General features: G+C 33.1%; 1 protein-coding gene and 1 pseudogene across 1 annotated transcript; both read left to right on the top strand.

Annotated features, from left to right (window-relative positions):
* The first annotated feature begins 6,447 nt into the window (after positions 1 to 6,447).
* On the top strand, positions 6,448 to 7,677 carry LOC116527528 (annotated as a pseudogene).
* Positions 7,678 to 24,387: 16,710 nt separating this feature from the next.
* Positions 24,388 to 25,326, top strand: LOC116556792 (olfactory receptor 6C75). Its single transcript, XM_032286170.1, has one exon. It carries the CDS (start codon positions 24,388 to 24,390, stop codon positions 25,324 to 25,326), a length of 939 nt encoding a protein of 312 aa, XP_032142061.1.
* The last annotated feature ends 628 nt before the right edge of the window (positions 25,327 to 25,954 follow it).

Below are 25,954 nucleotides of genomic sequence, written 5' to 3'. Positions count from 1 at the left end.
ATCGAGACCATCCTGGCCAACATGGTGAAACCCCTTCTCTATTGAAAATACAAAAATTAGCTGGGCATGGTGGCGTGAACCTGTAGTCACAGCTACTTGGGAGGCTGAGGCAGAAGAATCGCTTGAACCCAGGAGGCGGAGGTTGCAGTGATCTAAGTTCAAACCACTGCACTCCAACCTGGAGACAGAGCGAGACTCCATCTCAAAAATACAAACACACAGAAGAGGAGAGGAGAGGAGAGGAGAGGAGAGGAGAGGAAGAAGGAAGGAAGGAAGGAAGGAAGGAAAAGAAAGAAAGAAAGAGAAAGAAAGGAAAGAAAGAAAGAAAACAAACTGCAGGGGCACATGTCTTTTCTCCTCAATGATTTTCTTAATAGTGTCTGGGAACTCGTCTTTGGCATCTTGGTCAGCAGAAACTGCTTCTTCTGTTGATTTCTTTTTTTTTTTTTTTTTTTAATATGTACCTTACATTGGATTCATTTATTTTGACTAGTGGGCCGCCACAGTGCAGACTCCAATCTCTGGTACATATTAAGCAATTCAAATTTTTCTTGTAATGTCATGATTTACTTCTACTTTTTGGGAGCACTTCCACCATCACTAGTGATACTTCTCATGGGTCTCATGGTGTTATTCAAGCTTTACAGTATTGCACTAAACATGTTGAAAAATAATGAGAACTGCAAGAGATCACTTTTCTCTGTAATGGGCAATTTACCGGAGAGAAAAAATGCTCACACAGAGATGGTTAGAATCAGCTGGCATTTTAAGGAGATACTTCCAGCATTTTTTAGCTCACAGCAATAATAAGAGGTGGTAGCTACAAAATTAATACAGTAGTACAATATTAACTACAGTTAATTTTATACAGTTATTATTTAATACTGAATCTTTACATTTGTTTACATTTCTCTCAACTGGTAATAATAACATGTATGGTTTGTGTTTGTAAGTTTGATAAATTTTAACTCTTTATAGTAGATTTGTATGTATTTCATGGTAGTAAATGGTAAAACAGAATATCTACATGTATTTTATGCATTCATAATATGCCTAATTTTTTCCATGTTTCTAGGCCACATAGATTATCTGCAAGTTTTTTTTAATTGTTGCAAATTTCTAAAAGTTTTACCAATATAGTTACTGAAAAGAAGTTCATTTAGAAGTAGACCTGTGTGATATTGGCTGTGGGTTTGTCAGAAATAGTTCTCAGTATTTTGAGATACATTCCATCAATACCTAGTTTATTGAGAGCTTTTAGCATAAAGGGTTGTTGAATTTTGTCAAAGACCTTCTTGGCATCTATTAAGCTAATCATGTGGTTTTTGTGTTTGGTTCTGTTTATGTGATGGATTACTTTAATAGATTTGCACATGTTGAACCAGCCTTGCATCCCAGGGATGAGGAGAATTTGATCATGATAGAGAGAAGCTTTTTGATGTGCTGTTGGATTTGGTTGGCCAGTATTTTATTAAGGATTTTTGCATCAAAAATATTCATCATGGATATTGGCTTGAAATTTTCTTTATTCATTGTATCTCTGCCAGATTTTGGTATCAGGACAATGTTGGTCTCATAAAATGAGTTAGGGAGGATTCCCTCTTTTTGTATTGTTCAGAATAGTTTCAGAAGGAATGGCACCAGTTCTTCTTTGTACCTCTGGTAGAATTCAGCTGTGAACCCATCTGGTCCTGGACTTTTTTTGGTTGATAGGCTATAAATTGCTACCTCAATCAGATCTTGTTATTGGTCTATTCAAGGATTCAACTGGCGCAAGACAAGGATGCCCTTTTGCACCACTCTTATTCAACATAATATTGGAAGTTCTGGCCAGAGCAATCAGCAAAGAAAAAGAATAGGGTATTAAATTAGGAAGAGAGGAAGTCAAATTGTCTCCGTTTGCAGACGACATGATTGTATATTTAGAAGACCCCATCGTCTCAGCCCAAAATCTCCTTAAGCTGATAAGCAACTTTAGCAAAGTCTCAGGATACAAAATTAAAACCCATGTTGTTCAAGGACAAACCATACTATAAAATTATATATAATTTATTTTTACTTTAGATTTAAAATTTTCCTCACAATAACACCATGAAATATGATTTTGATTTAAAGAAATGAAAAAAATTAAAATTCAGAAAGATTAAACAATTTATTCAAAGTCACAATATTGTATGTGGCTAAATTACATTTATTAATCCAAAACACATAGGTTGCTCCATTAGTCCGACAAACTATAAATTGATATTGTCATGGTTTTCATAAGAACATCTTAATGTCCTACTTTTCTTTTTTTTTTTTTTTTGAGACGGAGTTTCACTCATGTTACCCAGGCTGGAGTGCAATGGCGCCATCTCGGCTCACCGCAACCTCCGCCTCCTGGGTTCAGGCAATTCTCCTGCCTCAGCCTCCTGAGTAGCTGGGATTACAGGCACGTGCCACCATGCCCAGCTGATTTTTTGTATTTTTAGTAGAGACGGGGTTTCACCATGTTGACCAGGATGGTCTCGATCTCTTGACCTCGTGATCCACCCGCCTCGGCCTCCCAAAGTGCTGGGATTACAGGCTTGAGCCACCGCGCCCGGCCCCCCCTACTTTTCAAAATAACTTCTTTTTAAGTAAAAAATCATCTTCAACTATAGATAACTAGTTAACAAATTGAGACAGTTGAAATATAAATAGAATATATCTGAAAACCTACAGATTTTGAGAGTAATTTGGATGATTACTAATTTTCCTTTATTGTTCTCATTCATACTTGTCAATGCTTTGATCTGACTTGGGATTCAAAGTCACCAATTTCTGTTAGGAAAAAAAATTAAAAGTAATTTCTCCCCCCTGAGGACTCCAAGGAAACAGTTCTGGACTAATTATAGGAATGTCATAAGACAATTCCAAAGTAATAATCTGTAAGGTAAAATTTTTTTAAAAGTTTAAAATGATTCTTTTTATGAACATTTTTGCTTAAGTCAGATTTTATTATTACACTCTGTATGTTTGTGTGTACCCACTGTTTAACTTCCACTGATAAATGAGAACATATGGTGTTTGACTTTCTGCTTCTAAGTTATGTTACTTAGGAGAATGGCCTCCAGTTCTATCCATGTTGCTGCAAAAGAGATGATTTTATTCTTTTTATGGCTGAATAGTATTCCATGGTATATTTTATATGTATATATATATACTATATAATATATATGTTTATATGTAAAATATATATATTTTACATATACATATTTTACGTATATGTAAAATATACATATACATAAATATATACATATACATATGTATATATATGTACATACACATATACATATATGTATATGTATATATATGTGTATATTATATATATATTTTATTGTATGTATATACACAATTATATATACACTATATATATATACAATTATATATATTTTTATTGTGTGTATATATATATATACACACACACGGACATATGCACACATATATACATATATGTAATATTTATCAATCATCTGTTGATGGACACTTACATTGATTCCATGACTCTGCTATTTTAAATAGTGTTCTGACGAACAAATAATGCAAACATCTTTTTGTTTAATGATTTTGTTTGTGTAGATACTCAAAAGTGGGATTGCTGGATCAAATAGTAGCTCTATTTTTAGTTCATTGATAAATCTTCATATTGTTTTCCATAGGGGTTGCACTAATTTACATCCCCACCACAGTTAATAAGCATTCCCTTTTCTCCCCATCCTTGCCAATATCTGGGGTTTGTTTTGTTTTGTTTTGTTGGTTTTTGGTTTTTTTGTTTTCATGTTTTAATAATAGTTATAAAATGCAACTTTTAGCAAATATTGCTCTGTGTTGGCCATGGGACTTGGGAAGGGTTTCCCTAAATTCAAAGGACCAATACAGGGACAAAATTCCTTATAGGTCCTTAATATTGTGCATTTCAGAAGACAATTAAGTCATACTGGAAGTCCAAAGTCATGTTTTCTACCATCTCATGGTGAAATAGAAAAGTATCTTTTCTGGGTTGCCAAAATTCAAGAGATATACTTATGTAAGTATGCTAATCCTCCTGAAGATAAGTCCAGTTTTTCTGGAGGAAATGTATGGATTAGTACAATTGCAGAAGAATCAAATAATTAAAGTTTCATACATTCATTATCACATGTGGTTTATATATTTGCCTCATTTGCATCAATAATTATGTTCTTATACTTACTTATCAATATTGATAAAACGATTAATACCAATGACTCATCTGTAGTTTTTACTGATGCCTCACCTTGGCACACTTTGCTTACATAATGAATTCCCCTGAGCCAACAAGAAAGACACATAAAATAAGTCTAACTCCGTTTGTATAGCATACATAGACAGGGACATTCCTTATTTTTTATTGTTCAAATCAGCATTTTCAGGAAAATGTAACATTCTCTGAAGCCTAAGGGAAGTATTAATTAGATTTTATGAATATATAAGGTTTTAAAATATTATTTAAAATGTTCTCATAAATTCAAAAAAGAATGTTTTAAAAAGTGTTTGTGTATTACATGGAAAGGAGAAAATGGAAGACTGCTTTACTAGTCAATCCGGGTATAACTATGTTTATAAATGGATCTTGAGTGAGAGAGGAACAGCAGGAATTTATTTTAATATAATACAATGTTCCAACTATTTTATAATCTCAGGAAATAAGGATATTGTGGGTCAAATATTACTAGTCTAGAATCAGGAGAACTATAATTTCTAAAATCCATGAGAAAGTTAAATAACCACATATGTTCTACAAGAGAAACCACATAAATTGATAAATCAGTTTTCCAGCTCTGAAATTATATGGTTATTTAAGAAAGCTAGATGGTAGAATTTAAGACAAAATTATTGAGAAAAACCAAGAAGTAAGTTTGTTACTTTTACATTCAATACACATTATTCCACTTTACTTACATGTTTTAAAAGATTATTTGCACATATGATTGTGGGCTTACAACCCTTCTAATAGCAAAAGTTGTATAATTGTTTACTACTGAGAAAACTATACATGGAGTCAAAGCAGAAACACAGCAGTAACTTTTAGTTTGCTTATTTTTCTAAACAAGTTTAGATATTATGCTGTGTTAAAAATAGCATTTTTTGAAAGGCATTTGCTATTTGAAATACCTGTTTCCCAGTAAGTGTTAGTTTGACCATCATTTGTTTCTTTGCTATAGCAATATTGTTTAAAAAAGAAAAAAAAACTACAAAACAAAAATACCAAATTGTGTATTATATGAATTAAAATGTTTTTAGGCAATTATTTGTTTTAGCAACAGAAGTTTTCCTTTATTGTTCTTCTTTTTTTTTGAGACGGAGTTTCGCTCTTTTTACCCAGGCTGGAGTGCAATAGCGCAATCTCGGCTCACGGCAACCTCCGTCTGCTGGGTTCAGGCAATTCTCCTGCCTCAGCCTCCTGAGTAGCTGGGATTACAGGCACGCGCCACCATGCCCAGCTAATTTTTTGTATTTTTAGTAGAGACGGGGTTTCACCGTGTTAACCAGGATGGTCTCGATCTCTTGACCTCGTGATCCACCCGCCTCGGCCTCCCAAAGTGCTGGGATTACAGGCTTGAGCCACCGCGCCCGGCCCTGTTCTTCTTATCTTTTTGTTAAAACAGAAAAAAAAAAAAAGTGGATCAGGGAAGGTGATAGCATCAATCAATATGTAAGTAATACCAGGAGACAATGCCAGCAAAGCATTCCCATGAGTAGACATGCATTATTTTTCTAAAGTGGGATGGTTTACTATGGTGACTCAAGTTTCCTAACCTAGGTAAGACTGAGTTTCTCAAAGTATAACATTTCAAGATAGAACTAAATAATATCTGTAAATTTTAAACTCTATATTTACATTATACTACAATCCAGGTTGATTTTCCATAATATTGAGAAAAGAAAAAGATAATTAAAATATTTTCAAATGTTTTGCCAAAGGAGCTAAATGTTTTTTAAAGTAACTGGATGATTCGTTTTGAAGAAATATTAGAAGAAGTGGCTTCTGTTTAAACGTTAGCATCATAATTTTTCATTCCTGGCCAAAAATAATATATTTTTAATGAACAAAGACTGATATTTAACTTCTTATAATATTTGTTACTTGAATGAAAGGTAAACTGGAAACCACAGTGGATTGTTAATGTGGAACTGTGGTTAAAATTTTATAGATTATTCATTTTTATATATTTAAAAAATATTATGTCCTATCTCCAACAGCTTTAATTTTTTTAATATTCTACAGGAGGAACATACATTTTCCCTTCTAAAGGGGGAAGATAAAGATCAGCAATGAAAAACCACACAGTACCCACAGAATTCATTCTTCTAGGGCTATCAGATGACCCAGAGTTTCAGATTGTGATTTTTCTCTTTTTAATTATTATGTATATATTAAGTTTCACTGGAAACTTGACCATCATCATGCTCACCTTGGTGGACTCTCATCTACAGACTCCTATGTACTTCTTCCTCAGGAACTTTTCTGTATTAGAAATAACCTTTAAATGCGGCACATATACACCATGGAATATTATGCAGCCATCAAAAACGATGAGTTTAGGTCCTTTGTAGGGACATGGATGAACCTGGAAACCATCATTCTCAGCAAACTGACAGAAGAGCAGAAGATCAAACACCGCATGTTCTCACTCATAGGCGGGTATGGAACAATGAAAACACATGGACACAGGGAGGGGAGCACTACACACTGGGGTCAGCTGGGGGGAAATAGGGGAGGAACAGTAGGGGGTGGGGAGCTGGGGAGAGATAGCAAGGGGAGAAATGCCAGATGTAGGTGATGGGGAGGAAGGCAGCAAATCACACTGCCACGTACCTATGCAACAATTTTGCATGTTCTTCACATGTACCCCAAAACCTAAAATGCAATAAAATAAATAAAGGGGGAAAAAAAACAGAAATAACCTTTACCACTGTCTGTATCACTAGATTTCTGGCCACTATTATCACCAGAGACAAAACTATTTCACACAACAGCTGTACAGCTCAGTTGTTTTTCTTCATCTTTATGGGTATAACTGAATTTTACCTTCTAACAGCCATGTCGTATGATCGTTATGTAGCCATCTGCAAGCCCCTGCATTATATGGCCATCATGAGCAAGAGAGTCTGCATATTGCTCGTCTTTTGTGCGTGGTTAGCAGGGTTCTTAAATATCTTCCCACCAGTTATTCTTTTTCTCCAGTTAGATTACTGTGGCTCCAATGTCATTGACCACTTTGCTTGTGACTATTTCCCCCTATTGCAATTATCCTGTTCAGACACATGGCTTCTAGAAGTGATTGGCTTTTACTCTGCAATAGTAATTCTGCTTTTCACTTTGGCATTATTCATTCTATCGTACATGTTCATCATTAGGACAATTTTGAAACTTCCTTCTGCTAATCAGTGAAAAAAGGCATTTCTACATGTTCCTCTCACATGATTGTCATTTCCATTTCCTATGGAAGCTGCATATTCATGTATGCTAATCCTTCTGCAAAAGAAAGCGCATCACTGACCAAAGGAGTAGCTATTCTCAATACTTCTGTTGCTCCTATGATGAATCCATTTATATACACCCTGAGGAATCAGCAAGTGAAGCAAGTCTTCAAGGACACCATTCAAAAGGCTATGTTTTTCTCTGGCAAATGAAAGTATTAATAAGGTTTTAAAAAATCAAGTTACAGTAAATGCTTTCTGTTATATATATCCTCTCAATACTCTCTTTCCTTCATTATAGTTACACATGCATTTTTTAATTTCTATATCAAAATTTCCACCTCATTGTATTCAACACATTTGATAAAGCTGAATATTGCTTCATAGTTTTCTGAAAATTAAAGCATTTTATTCATGTGTATTTGGATGAAGTAGAAAATCTGAGTGAATGAATATGATTTTGAATGGGAGTGGCTAGCTTTGGAAGAGACTACGCATTTACTTTGATGATGTAAGTGTCAGGATGGAGGGGGACATGGGAACTATTCATTCTTACCAGGTATTAGATATGAATGTTCTTAGGAAATGTGATTCTACTTGGCATTTCTGTTAAATCAAATGTTCACAATCACCAAGAGTTTGAGAATAAAATGTAAATATCCACGTAAATTTTTTAAAATACTAGAAATTCATATGTATACAGCATTTTTATGATATTAATGATAAGTATGGTAATAATGAGGAGAAGTAATAAGAGGAGGAGAGAAAAGATGGACTAAAGTTTTTAGCAATTACTATATTGCAGGCCTATTCTAATTGTTTTCTGTGTATTGGCTCATTTAATTCTGCCAACCACTTTATGAGGTACCTACTATTATTATTATCTCTTCTTGTTGAGAGGTATTTTTAGATAGATTACATAACTCTAAAATTAATAACAGAAACCAGAGAACAGAAAATAAAAATAATATCAGGAAAATGCATGAATTATGGTAATCTGGTGAGAGATCAACTTGTATAGAACTGAGTTTTAATCCGAAGGTCTAAAAATAACTTTGGAGTTTCTGGACCGGAAGTAGAGAAGTGAAATGTAATCTGCTGTGATAATGTCCTAAAATTCTACTTTGTACTACACAAATCATAAGCAATAGCATTATACAAAACCCCACAGAGAATATTATACACTGACTTCCATTTGTAATAACTAATAGTTCATCTTAAACTGTTAAAGGACTTTCTAATGTACGATTAATTCATTCAGGTTATACTTAAGTATCTTATGACACACATTGGGGATATAGAGATGAAAAAAGATGACTCTTACCCTAAGTTTTCTAAAGTTCTAGTGAGAAAAACAACACATAATTAAAATTTAATTTGATAAATGCAACAATTTGGATCTAAACTGCCTATAGTCAAGTAATGTTACCATGATTACAGAACGTCAGTTTTCCTGGCTTTTCTCTGAGCAGAATTATTTTCAATTTCACAATAATTGGTAAATATGGGTTCATTTTAACTCTAAAATCACAAGCATATGAAAAATCTTTGGCTGTCACCTTATTTTTCACTTATTATCTTTCTTGATTATTTTGTGTGCTATAAAGAATGGCATTGTTTCCTGATTTTTAAGTTACTAAGAATGAGATTATGATGGTCTCCAAGCAGTGACAAAACTCTCCCTAGTAGCTCTTTGTGGCTCTGATCAGTATCATTAATCATGAATACATCTACTCAGCTTGACATGTGTACCTTGCCATATCTATTATGCTCTAAGCCTATTTTAAAGAAGTTATATATATACAACCATGCCCTAGATTTCTAGAAGATGCCAAACTGTTTCAAGCACTTTTATTTTGCATCCAGAAAATACTGAGGTTTATATCTCGTCTTAAATCCATGAGCAAACAAACAGAAAAACCATAAAAATTAATACATATTGAATATTCTAAGATAATATCTGGTAAAAAACAAAATAAGTTATTATGTATACACTATTTGTTTCTAACTCAATATCTGCATGTGAACATTGTTTTCTGTAAACAGAATAAGAATCTCCCAAATGTAAATTCTTCCTAATTCTTATACGATTATGAAAATCTATATATATATATATATATATATATATATATATATATAATTCTAAAAATATTTTTTAAAGCAACTAGATTGCAAGTATGTGCTAGCCATTTTGGGTTAGTAGAATAATACTATCTTCACCTGATGGGATTTCAGATGACAGTTAAAAAGGTAGATATTTACATATAGAAAAATGTTTTCATAAAAACATATACTACATCCTATATCAATGTAAAAGATGGGGTTGCTCACAACACCTGCGTTATCCAAGAAAGACTTCCAGTAAATATAAGAAATATAATTATATGAATATTCTGGGCAAAAAGAATCATGATTGCAAATTACATAGAGTTGTAAAAGTGAAAGAAGTATATGGTGAATTATGATGAAATAGCAACAAATAGCAATTGATTCCTTTTGTATGCTTTTCATGAAAGAGCTAATTTTATTAGTCCAATTTATTATGTAAAGGAACATAATGCTATAAAACAGTTGCCCAATTATGTCATGAGAATACCATGTTCTAAACTCTATTAAATTCTTTATCTATCCCTCTAAGATTTTAACAGTCACTTTAAGCAGATTTGCTTTTCTCCTCTTTCTAAAGAATGAAGCATGAAGAGTCATAAGAAATAAGTAATCACGTATGGCCAATACATGTCAGAACAGTGATTCAAAATAGGGCTATGTCCCAGCAAATAAGACACTGTAGCAACTCCTGGCGGAGGGGAAAAACCTTGCAAAATAAAAATATCCAAGGGAATCTTAGAATTTCAGAGTAAGTACTATGATATCATTTATTCCTTCATAAAAGTACTAAGTGAGCCATCAAAATTGCCAAGCTTGGTTTATGGGGATTTATTTCCAAATTATCATACTCCGAAAATTACACATTCAAGAAGCAATTACTTTTTTGGAATTAAACTTACATCTCTTGGACAACAAAGAAAACACTTTGGCCAAGGACACTCAGAGTCCTCCAACTCTTCTATTTCTAATTTCATATATAACATATACCTGCGTGACACCCGTGGTGTACTTTTTGTGTATCCTATTTTCTTTAGTGTTCTTTGAGCAAGACTCTATTATTTTTTTATTGAACACCGAATTATCCACACCACCAACATCAACCATAGCTATAGAATTTGTGATTGGTAATTTATTATCTCACTCATAGACATTACTTATTCTCCATCCAACTGATTTAGGTCACAGTAAACCTTTGCATCCTCAAATAATTAAAGGATTATGTTCATCACGTCCTACCTCTCTTTCTGATGTTAGGTCTCTTGTGCTAAATTTCCAAAGCTCAAGTTGCTTTATTTTATTTTTTATTTTTTGCGCCTTTATATAATTGGATTTTTATTGCTATATTTTATGGTCACATATGATCACATAAGCATCTTGGAATGGAGAAGTGTGCCTATCCATATGATAGCAATTTTCACAATGTGCTAGAACTTTCTTTTTCTTGGCGATCTCTACTAATAACTCATAAACATTCTCTAAGCAAAGGGAACATTTTATTCATTATTGCTTACTAAAGGGTTTATTGTAGTGTATCAATTCAGTAAAATATTTGTTAAATTAATCAACAAATGTATGGAAGCCTCAAAATATCTACTTTCTATTTACACTATCAATATATATTGCCTTTAAATTGTCATTGCCCTGCTCTGACATCTTTTTGGAACAAGTTTTTACATCAGGGCTTTCTAGGACTTCTTGCTTTTCAGAACTGTGGATACAAATCACTATATCCCATCAAGAATGCTGACCACCTCTTAAACTCCTTATTCATCCAACTGAAACTCTCACTGATTTTAGGTCTACTTCCCAGGATCTCCACTGTGGACACATCTGGGGCAAAACGCTGTCTCTTACTCATTAAGCTACTAGATAGACTTCTGTGATCAGATATCCATGGCTACTACACTTTTGGAGTTTTCTTAACTTCAAATGTTTTCATATACACAACAGTGAAATAGTACAGTAATACTCAACAATATTATTAACTTAGGGAAGTTCTGTATCACTCCTTGATAACAATGACTTCTATGAAGTGGAGTTATTCAAGTATGAGTAGCAGTTTCTGTACTCCCTCATTCACTCTATATAATCTCAGAAATCACAGTCTATTTGTGTGACCTTGGGAAAATTAGGGAAACTCTCAATGACTCAATTTCCTTATATGAAAATTAAGAGAATAAAAGTAATCCTCTCAGAGTATTCATGAATATTTATTAAAACAACACTTAAAAAATTCTCACAAACATGTCTGATACCTTCCAAACATTTAATAAAGTGTGACTATTACTATTATTATAACGCTAATTTTAGTTTAACAACATACAATCATCCACATACAATTTATTCAAAAATAATTCAGCTTTATGCAGCACAAGAATGTCAATAGGACAACTGCTTTGTACAGTATATTATGTGGAATTCCCTTAATCACAACTAAAGCATCCCAGTTTTCTCATCTGTAAATTGAGCATTACAGCAAATTTTAGTTAATTTACTGATATAAATTATTTAAATTTCTCTTCTGGAAATTATTACTCTAAAAATGTTATATATTTGCTCATTTGGCATCTTTCAAATACCGTCAAATATGCCTATCTATGTGCAGAGACTGTAAGCACCACATTTTCAGTTGCAATGTGATTTCGTTCTACCAATCCGACACATTTATAAAAGAACTTTTAACTCAGTTAGTCATCTATATTGCTGATGTAGGTGACCCTAAAGCTTGCAGCAATAGTGCTAAATTCCTGAGGAGCCATTCTCATGGAGGCTCATGACGTATTCATTAGGCTATGCTTCCAAATGCGTTAAAGAGCTAAGAGAATGAAAATGTAACTTTAATGTTTCAATTATCTCATAACTGTAGAGATGACATAGCCAATATTAAATCCTGATCCTAAGTTTCCTTAATTATAAAGTTGATTTAATTCATAACATCTGCACCTATGTAAATGTAAGCGTATTGACTGGGAAAGAGTTGGGATTGGGAATTGGAATAAAAGACTAGTTTCAGAAGATTTTGAGTACCTGAATTTGAAAGCACCACCAGTTTCCCTTGTCAATACAAGGATCCATATTTCTCTGACTCATGAAGCTGGCTACACATTGTTGAGAAGCCTTGTAATTACCTGACCTGTAGGTGTTAGTTTTAAAATTTATCCTTAGGTCTGTATTCACCATTCTTGGACTATCTCCAGACTCATAACATGTATCAGAGTCAGATATTATCTGAGAGCTGATAAGGCATACAAACTCAGAAGGGAAAGTCTTACAAATTAAAGTTTTACACAGTTTTGCTAGTTTACCTTAACATAAATATAGCTAATTATATCGAGATGAATACTTCATGAGACATGTTTAAGGAAGTAGAAATTTTAAAGTGAGCTGAATTTATTGAAATGAGCAGAAATTCTGAATTTGTTATGCTACCTTAGTATGTGGAAGAGACTCTACCGGAATCACAAATGATTAATACACTGATGACTCAAAGATAACTTGTAACAAAATAAGTTGAAATACTAAAAATTCCTTAATATAAAGTTGAGTTTTGAATTAATAGATTGATGATATAGGTATGTTGGAATTCATTCATTAAGTTCAAGCTATTCGTTAACTTTCCAGTTATATGCTTACAACAAATAGAAGTATCTTTTAAAAGTATTTTTTAAAAGCTGAGGAAAAGGAGAAATGAGGCTGATGATTAAAGCAGAAGGTGCTGCTATTGAAAAATCTTAAATCTCAAAATGATAAAAATCAAGCCACACTGCAACTCCCAGGAGCAAAGTTATACTATTAATACAACCTCCGGAAGTACGTCAAAGGGTAATAAAAATGATAATCCACCAAGATTTTCCATTGTTATAGTAAGTTAACCATGAAAATCTAGGAAATAATAAATGGGCAGCACACTGTGGTAATTCTTATTCAATAATAATAATATTAGTAGGTCTTAGAAACTGAAGCCTACTTGAGTGATCATGATCAGTCAGACTTTAATCCAATCCATATTCAAATCAGATTCCAGAACAAGAGCACCTTTTGTGAAGCAGAAAGTATCCTGTTACCACTTAGACAACACTTGGTAGTTTCACCTCCTGCATACAGTGAATCTCATGGGCAGTTTGCAAAGAACTGAAACTGGTATCAGATAATTCTGCATCTTATATTACAACTAGCTACATATGGTCTACTAAATCATTACATACCAACCCAGGAATGGCCCTAAATCACAGTTAGAATAAAATATTTTTTTCAGTGGAAGAAATTCAACCAATATGTCTAGTTGTCTTTGTGGCCAAGAGCTTATAGCTGGCTGAATATAAAGATTTTAAACTGAATTATGGATATTAGTTACTGATATGTTGGGTAACTAGGGGCTTAGAGAGAAAGATTGAAGTATCTGTATTAAAGAGTTTAGGAGAATGGTACTTGAATACGTGTCATTCAGTGAAACAAGAATATTTAGGTGTTTGCTTTTCATGTAACCTTTACCAAAATAACCACCTGTAGAGGAGATTTATAATAACCAGGAAGATAAGATTACCCATTTTGTGAAAGGCTTTTCATTTCCTCGAATCATTTACATAAATATTTGATTAATAGACTCATAAAAAATGTTGCTGTGTGGGCAAGGATTAAATTTATCTATGAGTTACCTGGATACCAAACCTGCCAATAGCAGACACCAGTGCTAAGCTCTTGTTATAATTCGTATGCTAGAGAGAGAAACCAAAAATCAGCTTCCTGGCAATAAATCATTAATTGCTAATTTCACATCCTCTTTTTTATGTAGCGGTGATGTAGTTTGGATGTTTGTTCCTCCCAATCTCATGTTGAAATGTGATTCCCAATGTTGGAGGTGGTGCCTGGTGGGAGTGGACAGTTTCATGGGTAGTGGATCACTCATGAATGGCTTAGCACCATCTAGGTGATAAGCGAGTTCTTGCTCAGTTCATAAGAGATCTGGTTGTTTAAAAGTGTGTGGCACTGGGTCAGGCGCGGTGGTTCACTCCTGTAATCCCAGCACTTTGGAAGGCTGAGGCGGGTGGATCACAAGGTCAGGAGATCGAGACCATCCTGGCCAACATGGTGAAATCCTGTCTCTACTAAAATTACAAAAATTAGCTGGGTGTGGTGGTGCATGCCTGTAGTCCCCTCTACTCGGGAGACTGAGGGAGGAGAATAGCTTGAACCAGGGAGTCGGAGGTTGCAGTGAGCCCAGATCGAGCTACTGCACTCCAGCCTGGTGACAGAACAAGACTCCATCTCAAAAAAGAAAAAAGAAAGTGTGTGATACCTCTTCCCTCTCTTGCTCCTGCTCTCATCATGTGACATGGTAGCTCCACATCACCCTCCAACATAAATGCAAACTTCTTGAGGCTGTCATCAGAAGAAGCACCATGCTTCTGGCTACCCAACATATCATTAACTAAAAAAAAAAAAAAAAAAAAGAGTTATTCATCTTGCAAACTCCCTGTTGAAATTTAAACTAGACAATGCTCTGTCCTTCTGTTTCAGCCCCCATTCCTTTAAGAAGTGCCCTTCTCATGGTCTATTCAGTGCCACATTTTTGTAGGTGTTTTTAAATTGGTGATTTCACTGCTTCAAATGTCCACCAAGCAAAGTACTAAAATGCTAAGTTTCTTAAAAGCAAGAGAAAATGCATGTTAGATAGGCTTTCTTGAGGCATGAATTATAAGATTGTTGGCCATGAGTTCAATGTTAATGAATGAATAATACTGCATATCCAGAAAAAGGACAGAAAATTAATCAATCTGCCTGTGATGCCTCTGTTAAAAGTGCTAAAGTGACATCTTTAGTATGTGCAGAAGCTATGGAATAGATGAAAAGCAATTAAATTTGTGACTTCATGAGATGAAAATTATTTTTTAAGAAAAGCATAGGGACAGCATTGTTGTAAGGCTGAAAACCAAGGAAATTTATGATTATGTTAACTAAGGTTAGGAAAATGCTAAACTCTTTGCAGCTAGTGCTTATTGGCTTACATGTTTCAAAAAGTGATAAAGGTGTAAAAATTGCAGGTGACCATTTAAAAGTGGGCAAAAGACATGAACGGACATTTCTCAAAATAAGACATACATGTGGCCAACAAGCATATGAATAAAAGTTCAATATCAGTGATCATTAGAAAAATGCAAATCAAAACCACAATGAGATACTATCCCACACCAGTCAGAATGGCTATTATCAGAAGGTCAAAAAATAATAGATGCTGGCAAGGTTGTGGAGAAAAAGGAAGCTTATACACTCTTGGTGTGAGTATCAATTAGTTAAATCATTGTAGAAAGCAGTATAGGGATTTTTTTAAAGAGCTAAAAGCAGAGCTACCATTTGACTCAGCAATCCCATTCCTGGGTGTATACCCAGAGGGATATAAATTATTCTATCATGAAGATACATGCACACAAATGTTCATTGCAACACTGTTCATAATGGCAAAGACATGAAATCAAACTAATGCCCATCAATGACAGAATGAATAAAGAAAATGTGGTACATATATGTCATGGAATACTATGCAGTCATAAAAAAGAATGATACCATGTCTTTTGCAGGAACATGGATGGAGCTGAGGCTATTATATTTAGCAAAGTTAACACAGGAACAGAAAACCAAATATTGCTTGTTCTCACTTATAAGTGGAAGCTAAATGATAAGAACTCATGAACACAAAGAAGAGAACAACAGACACTGGTCTACTTGATGGAGGACGGTAAAGGAGGGAGGGGAGCAGAAAGAAAACTATTGAGTATTGGGCTCAATAACTGGGTAAGGTAATAATATGTACAACAAATCCCCATGGTGTATGTTTACCTATGTTACAAACCTTCACATGTACCCCCAAACCGAAAATAAAAGTTTAAAAAAATAATAATAAAAACTGCAAGTGAGTCAGGTTCTACAGATGAGGAGGCTATGGAATATTTTTCTTAAATACCTGCTATGTGTCATATAAGAAAAGGGTTATATAGAAGAGCAGGTTTTCAACCCTGAGGAGATTGAACTCTTTCATAAGGATGTTGGTAAACTAACCTATGTAACTTAAATTAGAAATGATCTATATAACAACAAATGGTTTGATTGATGAAAATGCTGTGACCAGAGGCTTGCAGAAATCTGACCCTCTGTTTCTTCTAGTAGCAAAAGTTCAGTGTTTGTGGAGAATATTTCAGTGTTTGTGAAGAATATTTGTTGTAATTATGTTCCACATATGTACACATATGGAGAGTGTCGATTCTCATTATTTGTTGTAATTATGTTCCACTTATGTAATAATTCCAATTATGTAATTATGTGCTGTTCCACATAATTACAACAAATAATGAGAATCGACACTCTCCATATGTGTACATATATGTATGTATACATAAAAATATTGATACATAAATGCATATATGTATGTATTAGTGTGTATACATAGATTTCCCATCTCTGTCCACGGACAGGTCCTAAGAACACCTCAAAAAAAAAAAGTAGAGTCAGATTGAAAGGACTTGAGAGCCAACCTGAAAGAGCAGCCAATGCTCTTTCAAACTGGAGAATTTGAAAAGTGAAATAAATCATATAATAAACTAAAAAATTAATATTTATTAATGCATAGTTATAAATAAATGATTGAATAATTAAATAAACAGTGGAAAGGGGATAATTCTTTCTCATCAAAAAATATCAATTAATAGATACAAAATAAATGAGGGAAATACAAAAACACCATATAAAAAACAGTAATGATTTCTTCAGGCAAGATTATTGTAGCATGTTAAAATTCGTGGGTGGAAGCTTAAAAAGAAAGTGTATATTTGCATACTACCAAAGTATTTCCCTCAAAGACTTAGAAACATTTACAGATTGAAAAAAAAACTAAGGAACATGGTATTTAAATGTAATATAGATTTGGGATTTGATCCACAGATATATAAAGAGAGTAATAGAAAAAATGATGAAATTCAAATAAAGTCTGTGGTTCAGCTAGTAGCATTATTTCAAAGTTAATTTCTTAGTTTGACAATTATACTATGATTACATAAGATTTTTTATTTAGTGGAAGTTGAACAAAATGTTTACAGGAATTCCCTGTACTATTTTTTGCAACTGACCTATGTTTAAAACTATTGCAAAATAAAACGTTTTAAACAAAACCTGACGCTTAATTTTATCTTCCTAAATGCAATAAACCATCCTGGTAACCACGAATGACTTCATAAAATGACGCACTCTATGGCTATACCATTTCCCTCTTATTCAGATATGTCCATTGGCTGCTTGTATATAAAAAATGATTTAACTTACACAGATATCGTCATCACTTGATTTCTGATCAGCTCATAGTTTTAACACAGCTTTGCAGTGGCATCATTCAGTAATACTCATCTTACAGAAACCAAGAGCAATTTTACATAATAGGGTCTAGAGGAATACTTCTTTTGTAGGACTAACAATAAGGCTGTCTCATAAACATACCTTGCAGAATCAATTTTACAAGTCAAGCTGAGCCAAGATTTCAAACTACAGATTTTAGTCACTAAAGTAGTCTGCCTTTTTAGGTTATAATTACTTTTCAATAAGTATAAACACAGAGCAGTCAAACTATAGAATAAATCTGTAAATATACAATATATCTCTTTAAGTTTTTCATATATATAAATATGTATATATATAATCATAGTTTTTAAATTTCTTTGTAAATATTTTATTGCATGAGAAAATCCTCTATAAATTCTGAATATTTATCTCCTTAAAATTCTGTGGAGGTTGGACACGGTGGCATACACCTATAATCCCAGCACTTTGGGAGGCCAAGGCAGGTGGATCACCTGAGGCCAGGCGTTTGAGACCAGCCTGACCAATATGGTAAAACCCTGTCTCTACTAAAAATACAACAATTAGCTGGGTGTGGTGGCAGGCACCTGTAATCCCAGCTACTTGGGGAGCTGAGACAGGAGAATCACTTGAACCTGGGAGGTGGAGGTTGCAGCGAGCTAAGATTGCTTCACTGCTCCACTGCACTCCAGCCTGTGTAACAGAGTGCTCCAACTCAAAAAAAAAAAAAAAAAAAAAAAAAAAACTATGGATTTTTAGATTAATTATCTCATCAGTAATATAAACATAGATAAAAATATCATATTACATTTCTTGGAAATTTTCTATTTCCACCCAGATAATTAACTTTGTGTCCTTCAAATAGAGGTATGTGAGAAATGCAACCATACTAAGAGAAAATATTTTATAAGCCATTATGCTCATATCAGTTTAGCAGACAAGCCAATGGAATACTAAGGAATGTTGCTTTGTTTACTATAGAAGATTAAAATTACATAAATTAGATACACAAAAGAGAAAAAATATATTAATATTCTATAGATAAATTTTATTTACCAATTTTTTTATTTCTCCCTTATTTCTTTTTTTTTAGTTTTACATATTTATTTAATTAGGTTTTACTGTCTTTTGTATAACAAAGACAAATACTAAATAGTCATATATTTTATTTCCTTTACTATGCTTATCAGATATTAACTGATAAATAGTACCACTTTAACCAGTGGAGAAAAATATAATCCCAGGTGTGAATTTTGAAGTCAACTAAAACTAAAATACTAACAAATAGATTTTATTACTAGTAAACTCTATGTCTAGCAAACTATGACATATCATAGCTTTAAGATAATCTTCAGTCTTCAATATATTTGTGTTTACAAAAATGTTTTTTGAAAAGTAATTTCTTAATTTATTAAATTTTAATTTAACAGATTTAATTACTTATATTTTAACAGTCTATACATTGATCTACAATACATTACTGAAAATATTGATATAAATGGACATATTGTAAAAATTTTTAAATACTTTTGTTGTACTCACTGGAGATATATGCCATTGTTTAAAATTGTTATTAAAAATACTTGTTTTGGGTAGAGAACTAGATTGATAATGCTTTTCAAAAATTCATGTTCACCTGGAATCTGTGGATATGACCTCATTTGAAAATAGGGTCTTTGCAGATATGATCAAGTTAAGATGAGGACATATACATTAAAGCGCTTTCCCACTTGTCTTTATTTTAATAGCAGGTTCTTCATAATATATAATTTCAAGTAATATTTTTGGCTTATAGAGAAGAATCATATAAACATGGTTGCAATAATGTAATTAAACATGAGCATGTTTGTGGCATATTACTCAAGTTTTTTCTTTAATAATTGATCAATTAATATACTTTGAGTTTAAAATGACTGTTATCCTTTAATAGTTTTTTCTTCAACATGCATTCAGTATTGCTTAATCCTTTCTTTATTGTAGTAATTTTATACTTTGTGTAATTTTATACTTTGTGTAACTTTGTTTTCCAAGGAAACAGTAAAAATTATCTTAATATATTTGTTCAGAAAGTGTCCACCTTCTTAAGACCCTTAAATTCCAATCTCCATTTAGTTTGAGCTATTTGTATGGTTTAAAGAACTCCTAAATTAAATACCAACTAAATATAGGCTTCAAAATAATAATATAAAGAGTCTGTTATAAATGTCTTTTCAGATCAAAGTGGTGAATAATAAGTTGACATATGTAGGAGAATATTGCTTCCATTGGACTTGAAGAAGTTTTACTAAAACTCCATGGGATTAGTCTAGGTCCTGCTGCCAATTGCACAGAAAGCCAATCACTGAGACAACAAGACTTGTCAAGGGAGAGGGCTTATTCAAGTGCTGCAGCCAAGAAGACGGGAGATCAGTCTCAAATTCATCCTCCCATGCTTTGAAATTAAGAGGTTTATATGGCAGAGAGGAAATGTAACCATGTGTGGGAAAACTGGAATTAGGGAAGGGTAAGGAAGAGGAGTTGAATAACAGAAAGCAGGGGTGGTTGGTGAGGCAATCATGATGGGTGAGGAATCTGGCATCTCATTGTCCAGATGCAGTCTTCTGGCAAGTTTCAGTTCCTTGGTACTATTGGGAGAACTGATGGTTGATTTTCTGAGAAAGGAACTCAGATAAGACTATTGGAACCTTCTCAAGTTTTAAGACTAGGAGGGTCAATTTCTATGTTTATTCCAAAGAAATCATAAATATCAATTCTATAAAACAATAGGGCTGATTTCAAAGGGACTCTGAAGCTTCAAAAATAATGTAGAATTTTCACACTTTTCTGCAATAAGTAAAAATTATGCAAAGAGCTATCTTTATCATCTCTGCATTCTCACAACCTAAGGCAGAGTCCAACACATAACAAGTTTTAAAAGGTAAATATTGAATAAATAAATGTTAGTGATTATAATCACAATCTGGTTTTCTATATTATTAGTCAATGGGAAAATTTAAAGCCTTAAACACAAGTCTGACACCTTTTATGATGTGAAATAATGGAGACCACTGGCCCATTCTAAAACATCAGAATAAATTCTTAACTTTTCCCTAAAATAGAAAACCAACTCATTCACAGCTTAGTAGTTTACCATTTAAAGATTACTGATCTTTTTTTATTTTTACTTCATTGTTCATTTTTTTATATTACTGATGTCTTAGATTATTATAAAAATATAAATTATTTTATACATTTTCTGCTCTAATTTCAGGATATTCTATCACCTAAATATTTTCTTCTAAATTGTATACCAATTTGGACTATTATTTAGTGGTTGTCATCATGAGAACACCAATCTTAATGGTGCCTTTTATTTATTCATTTAGCTAATCCCCCGAGTCCATTGTAACTAGAGCAGATAAAATCATGGCTAGCTTGAATAACCTTGCTTCTGCACAGAAGATTATGTCTTCTTATCCATCAAGTTTGGAAAGAAACTACATTAGCCTTCATTTCAACTAAAATTTATATCAAGATAATACTTTTTGAAGTGGCAATAGGTAGGATATACTGAGACCTCAGATCCTTGGTGAAATTTGGGTTGATGTATAAAAATGTGTTTATGTATGCCCACCTTGTAAATGTTATAAGGATGCTCTTGAAATTGTTCTTTATCATCAATAGTTTGGATATTTTGTTACAAATACAAGATGATAGAGGAAAAACAGATTGCAAAGCTCTTGAAAAATCCAACAGCATTTATGTGAAAGCAATGAATAAGATAAGATACACCGAACCATTCATATTTACCAAAAAAGTAAGTATGTTTTTTCAGGAATATAATTTTGCTTTAATATCTTATATTTATGTTTTATATAATTTCAGTTTTCACATCATGTGTAAATAAAATTAAACCACACAATTTAAATGAAATATATAAAGAGAAGACAATGTAAAGAATATGCTACATCAAAAGTTTCATGCAATATTTTTGCCCATTATAGTGTAAGTATTTTTTGATGGATAGGACTACATGATTTTTTGTATTCTTATCTAGAGATCTGGTAATAATGATTTGTAATACAACCAATATCAGAAAACATGAGATCATTTTTGTACACAATTCAAGATAATTTATTTCATGTGCTTTCATAGTGAGCAGATATACTTTGTTTTGCGGTTTTGCACAATGTAAATATTATACATAGCCAAGATTAGCACCCATCATATAAAAGCAAAAGACAAAAAGCTGCATATCCTATGACCACAAAAAGATTAGGTAATGGAAAATGGGGTTACATTCCTCCCAGAAATTTTATGAATAAAAATTTTGGGTAAATTTATTCACATGTTAAATTAGTTGGCTAATTCAGATAAATTGTTAATCAATTCAATAGCTCTGATACCTATGAATAATATAGAAAACAAGTGAGGTATAACAGATTTAGATAATGGCATATTTAGCAAATAATAACTTTTAACATGAACAAACAAGCAAACAAATTTTGTATTACGTCGCGAGTGATATCAGCAGTTAAGATTGGGAAGAAAGAAAAAAATAATAATTTTTGCCTCCTAAAATATACCTTGGATGTTAAACTATGCCACTCATGATTCCTCAGGGAGAATACTGGCAATGTTGTGGAAAAACACCATATCATTCTAGAAATAAGAGAAATATGGGCACTTACAGTTTACAAATAAAATGAGCACTTTTTCTTTAAGTGCTGTTTTATATATCAAAGAGTAGACTCATGATAGGTGTGTAGTAAATAGAAATATATTCAGGAAGAATATGTTTACAAGAGACCATTATATCAGATTGGTCATTAAAACTACAATGTCTTGCAGTAAAAACATTAATATTAGACTGAGTCTACTCTTCTGTCCACTAACCATTCTGTATACTATTATCAGAGACGTCTCTGGATGACTGAGTTGTCTTTGTAGATTATAAAAATTTGAATGACAGAGGAGAAAGAGATCCTTATTCAAAATAGAAAAAGAACAAACAGATGAAGAAGAAAACAACAACAAAAATTTTCAAAGAGTACCATAGTATGCTGGCCATGAATTCTCAAGGGCTTCATTTGAAAATGTCTTAATCTTCTGTCAGTTTGCTGAGAAGAGCAGAAGATCAAATACCGCATGTTCTCACTCATAGGCGGGTGTTGAACAATGAGAACACATAGACACAGGGAGGGGAGCACTACACACTGGGGTCAGTTGGGGGGAAATAGGGGAGGGACGGTGTGGGGTGGGGAGCTGGGGAGAGATAGCAAGGGGAGAAATGCCAGATGTAGGTGATGGGGAGGAAGGCAGCAAATCACACTGCCACGTGTGTACCTATGCAACAATTTTGCATGTTCTTCACATATACCCCAAAACCTAAAATGCAATAAAATAAATAAATGGGAAAAAAAAAAAAGAAAATGTCTTAATCTCAGAAGTTTTAATTTCTTTTTTCTTGTTTTCAGGGAATATGATGAAACATTTAGAAGACAGAGATTTATTCTTAAGTGTATAAAAATATAATGAAGGAAATACAGAAATAATTAATTTATGAGGTAACAAATAACAGAGTTTTAAAAATGTGTTTGGTATCTATATACTACAAAACTGTTTTTCTCTATAAGCAAAAAGCAACAATTTGGTTTTTTAACGCTCTTTTATTTACAGTTAGGTTTTGTTTTTTGGTTTTTGGCTTTTTTTTTTTTTTTTTTTTTAGTTGGAGTTTCACTCTTGTTGCCCAGGCTGGAATGCCTTGATGCAATCTCAGCTCACTGCAATCTCTGCCTCCAGGGTTCAAGCAATTCTCCTGCCTCAGCCTCCAGAGAGCTGGGATTACAAGCGCCCACTACTATGCTCCACTGATTTTTTGTATTTTTAGTAAAGACATGGTTTCACCATGTTGACCAGGCTGGTCTCGAACTCCTGACCTCAGGTGATCCACCTGCCTCAGCCTCCCAAAGTGCTGGGATTACAAGCAGGAGCCTCTGTGCCCAGCCTACAGTTAATTTCATTGTATATATTTAAGGTATATAACATAATATTTATATGTATAAATATATATTTTATATATAAAGGATTACTACATCCAAGCAAAATTATTTTATCACATCCCATAGTTATTTTCTTATACAATACATTATTAACTGTAGCCTTTGTGCTATACATTAGCTCTCTAGATTTATTCATCATAAATAACTACTCATTTAAACCCTTTGAAGATATTAGAATATACACATATGCATTAAACAGATAGATGCATAGGTGGATAGCTAGATACAATGGAATGTTATCCAGCCATATAAAAGAAGAAGATACTGCCACACTGCCATTTGTGACATCATGGATGAACCTGAAAGGCATTATGGCAAATGGAAAGATCCAGACAGAAAAAAATTACTCATTTTCTTTACTGATGTCATAGATTTCTGGTTTCTTCGCCTATTTTACAGCTAAAATACAGAATACTTTTCTAAAGAAAAAAAAATGAGAAATTCAACAGCAGTAACAGACTTTATTCTTCTTGGATTGACAAGTGACCCACAGTGGCAGCTTGTGCTTTTCATATTTCTTCTTGTTACCTACATGTTAAGTGTGACTGGGAACCTGATCATTATTACCCTCACCCTTACAGATCTCCATCTACAGACTCCCATGTATTTCTTCCTTCGGAACTTCTCATTCCTGGAAATTTCATTCACATCCGTCTGCATTCCCAGATTCCTTGTGACCATTGTGACAGGAGACAGAACCATATCTTATAATGGGTGTGTGGCTCAGCTATTTTTTTTCATCTTCTTGGGAGTGACAGAATTTTACCTTCTGGCTGCCATGTCCTATGACCGCTGCGTGGCCATTTGCAAACCTCTTCATTACACAACCATCATGAGCACCAGGGTTTGTATTCTTCTTGTCTTTAGCTCCTGGCTTGCAGGGTTTCTGATCATCTTTCCACCAGTAATGCTTCTGCTGCAGTTGAATTTCTGTGCGTCCAATATAATTGATCATTTTATTTGTGACTCTTCTCCAATTCTGCAGCTTTCTTGCACAAACACTCATTTTCTAGAACTCATGGCATTTTTTTTAGCTGTGATAACATTGATGGTCACCTTGACATTAGTTATTCTCTCCTACACAAACATCATCCGGACAATTTTGAGAATTCCTTCTGTGAGTCAAAGGAAAAAAGCCTTTTCCACTTGCTCCTCCCATATGATAGTTGTCTCCATCTCTTACGGTAGCTGCATCTTCATGTACATTAAGACTTCTGCCAGAGAAAGGGTGACTTTAAGCAAAGGAGTAGCTGTGCTCAATACCTCAGTGGCTCCTCTCTTGAATCCCTTCATATACACACTAAGAAATCAGCAAGTGAAGCAAGCCTTCAAAAGCATGATCCAGAAGATGATCTTTTCTTTAAATAAATGAATGTGATTATATAAAAAATGTACACCAGAAGGCAAAGCTGAATGAAAAACTCTCTAGCCTTATCTACATAAACTCTTTCTCAACACATTATTTCATTCCTTTATTTAGATATAGTTACATATCATCAACACTTCTTTATGTAATTAGCCTAAAAATCAAGATTTAACTCTTTTAAACTATATAGAAAGTGTTTGATCTCTCACCTATGTAACTAAATTTTAGGTAAATTAATAATCACTATTGTTTATTATATAAAGGCAAAATAGATTATAAATTCATTTGTAACATACAGATAGCTATAAATCAAGATGCTTTCTAAAAACTACATTCAACTATGAAATGAATTTTATATGAAATATATAGATGATGTATTCTAATTAATATATTTAAAATTTTTTCTTCAGTGTCACCACGAAAAACATGTTATAAAACTAAAAGCATTATTAAAATGTCTCCTTGTATTTGTCAATAAAATGTGGTTAAAATATGTGTAAACATTAAATAGAAGTGTAAGATAAATGTGCAGAGATATTATCTCTGCTGTTTGAATTAACACTGTATTACGTTTTGTCTTAGCTTTCCTAGAAAAAAAGAGCAAAGCGCAATCAAACAGTTGATATTATTTATA

This window comes from Sapajus apella, unplaced genomic scaffold (assembly GCF_009761245.1).
Source record: "Sapajus apella isolate SASKATOON/1434 unplaced genomic scaffold, GSC_monkey_1.0 scaffold2, whole genome shotgun sequence".
Lineage (NCBI taxonomy): Eukaryota > Metazoa > Chordata > Mammalia > Primates > Cebidae > Sapajus > Sapajus apella.
Note: the sequence above shows the minus strand (reverse complement) of the source record. Positions and strands in the feature narration are given on the sequence as shown.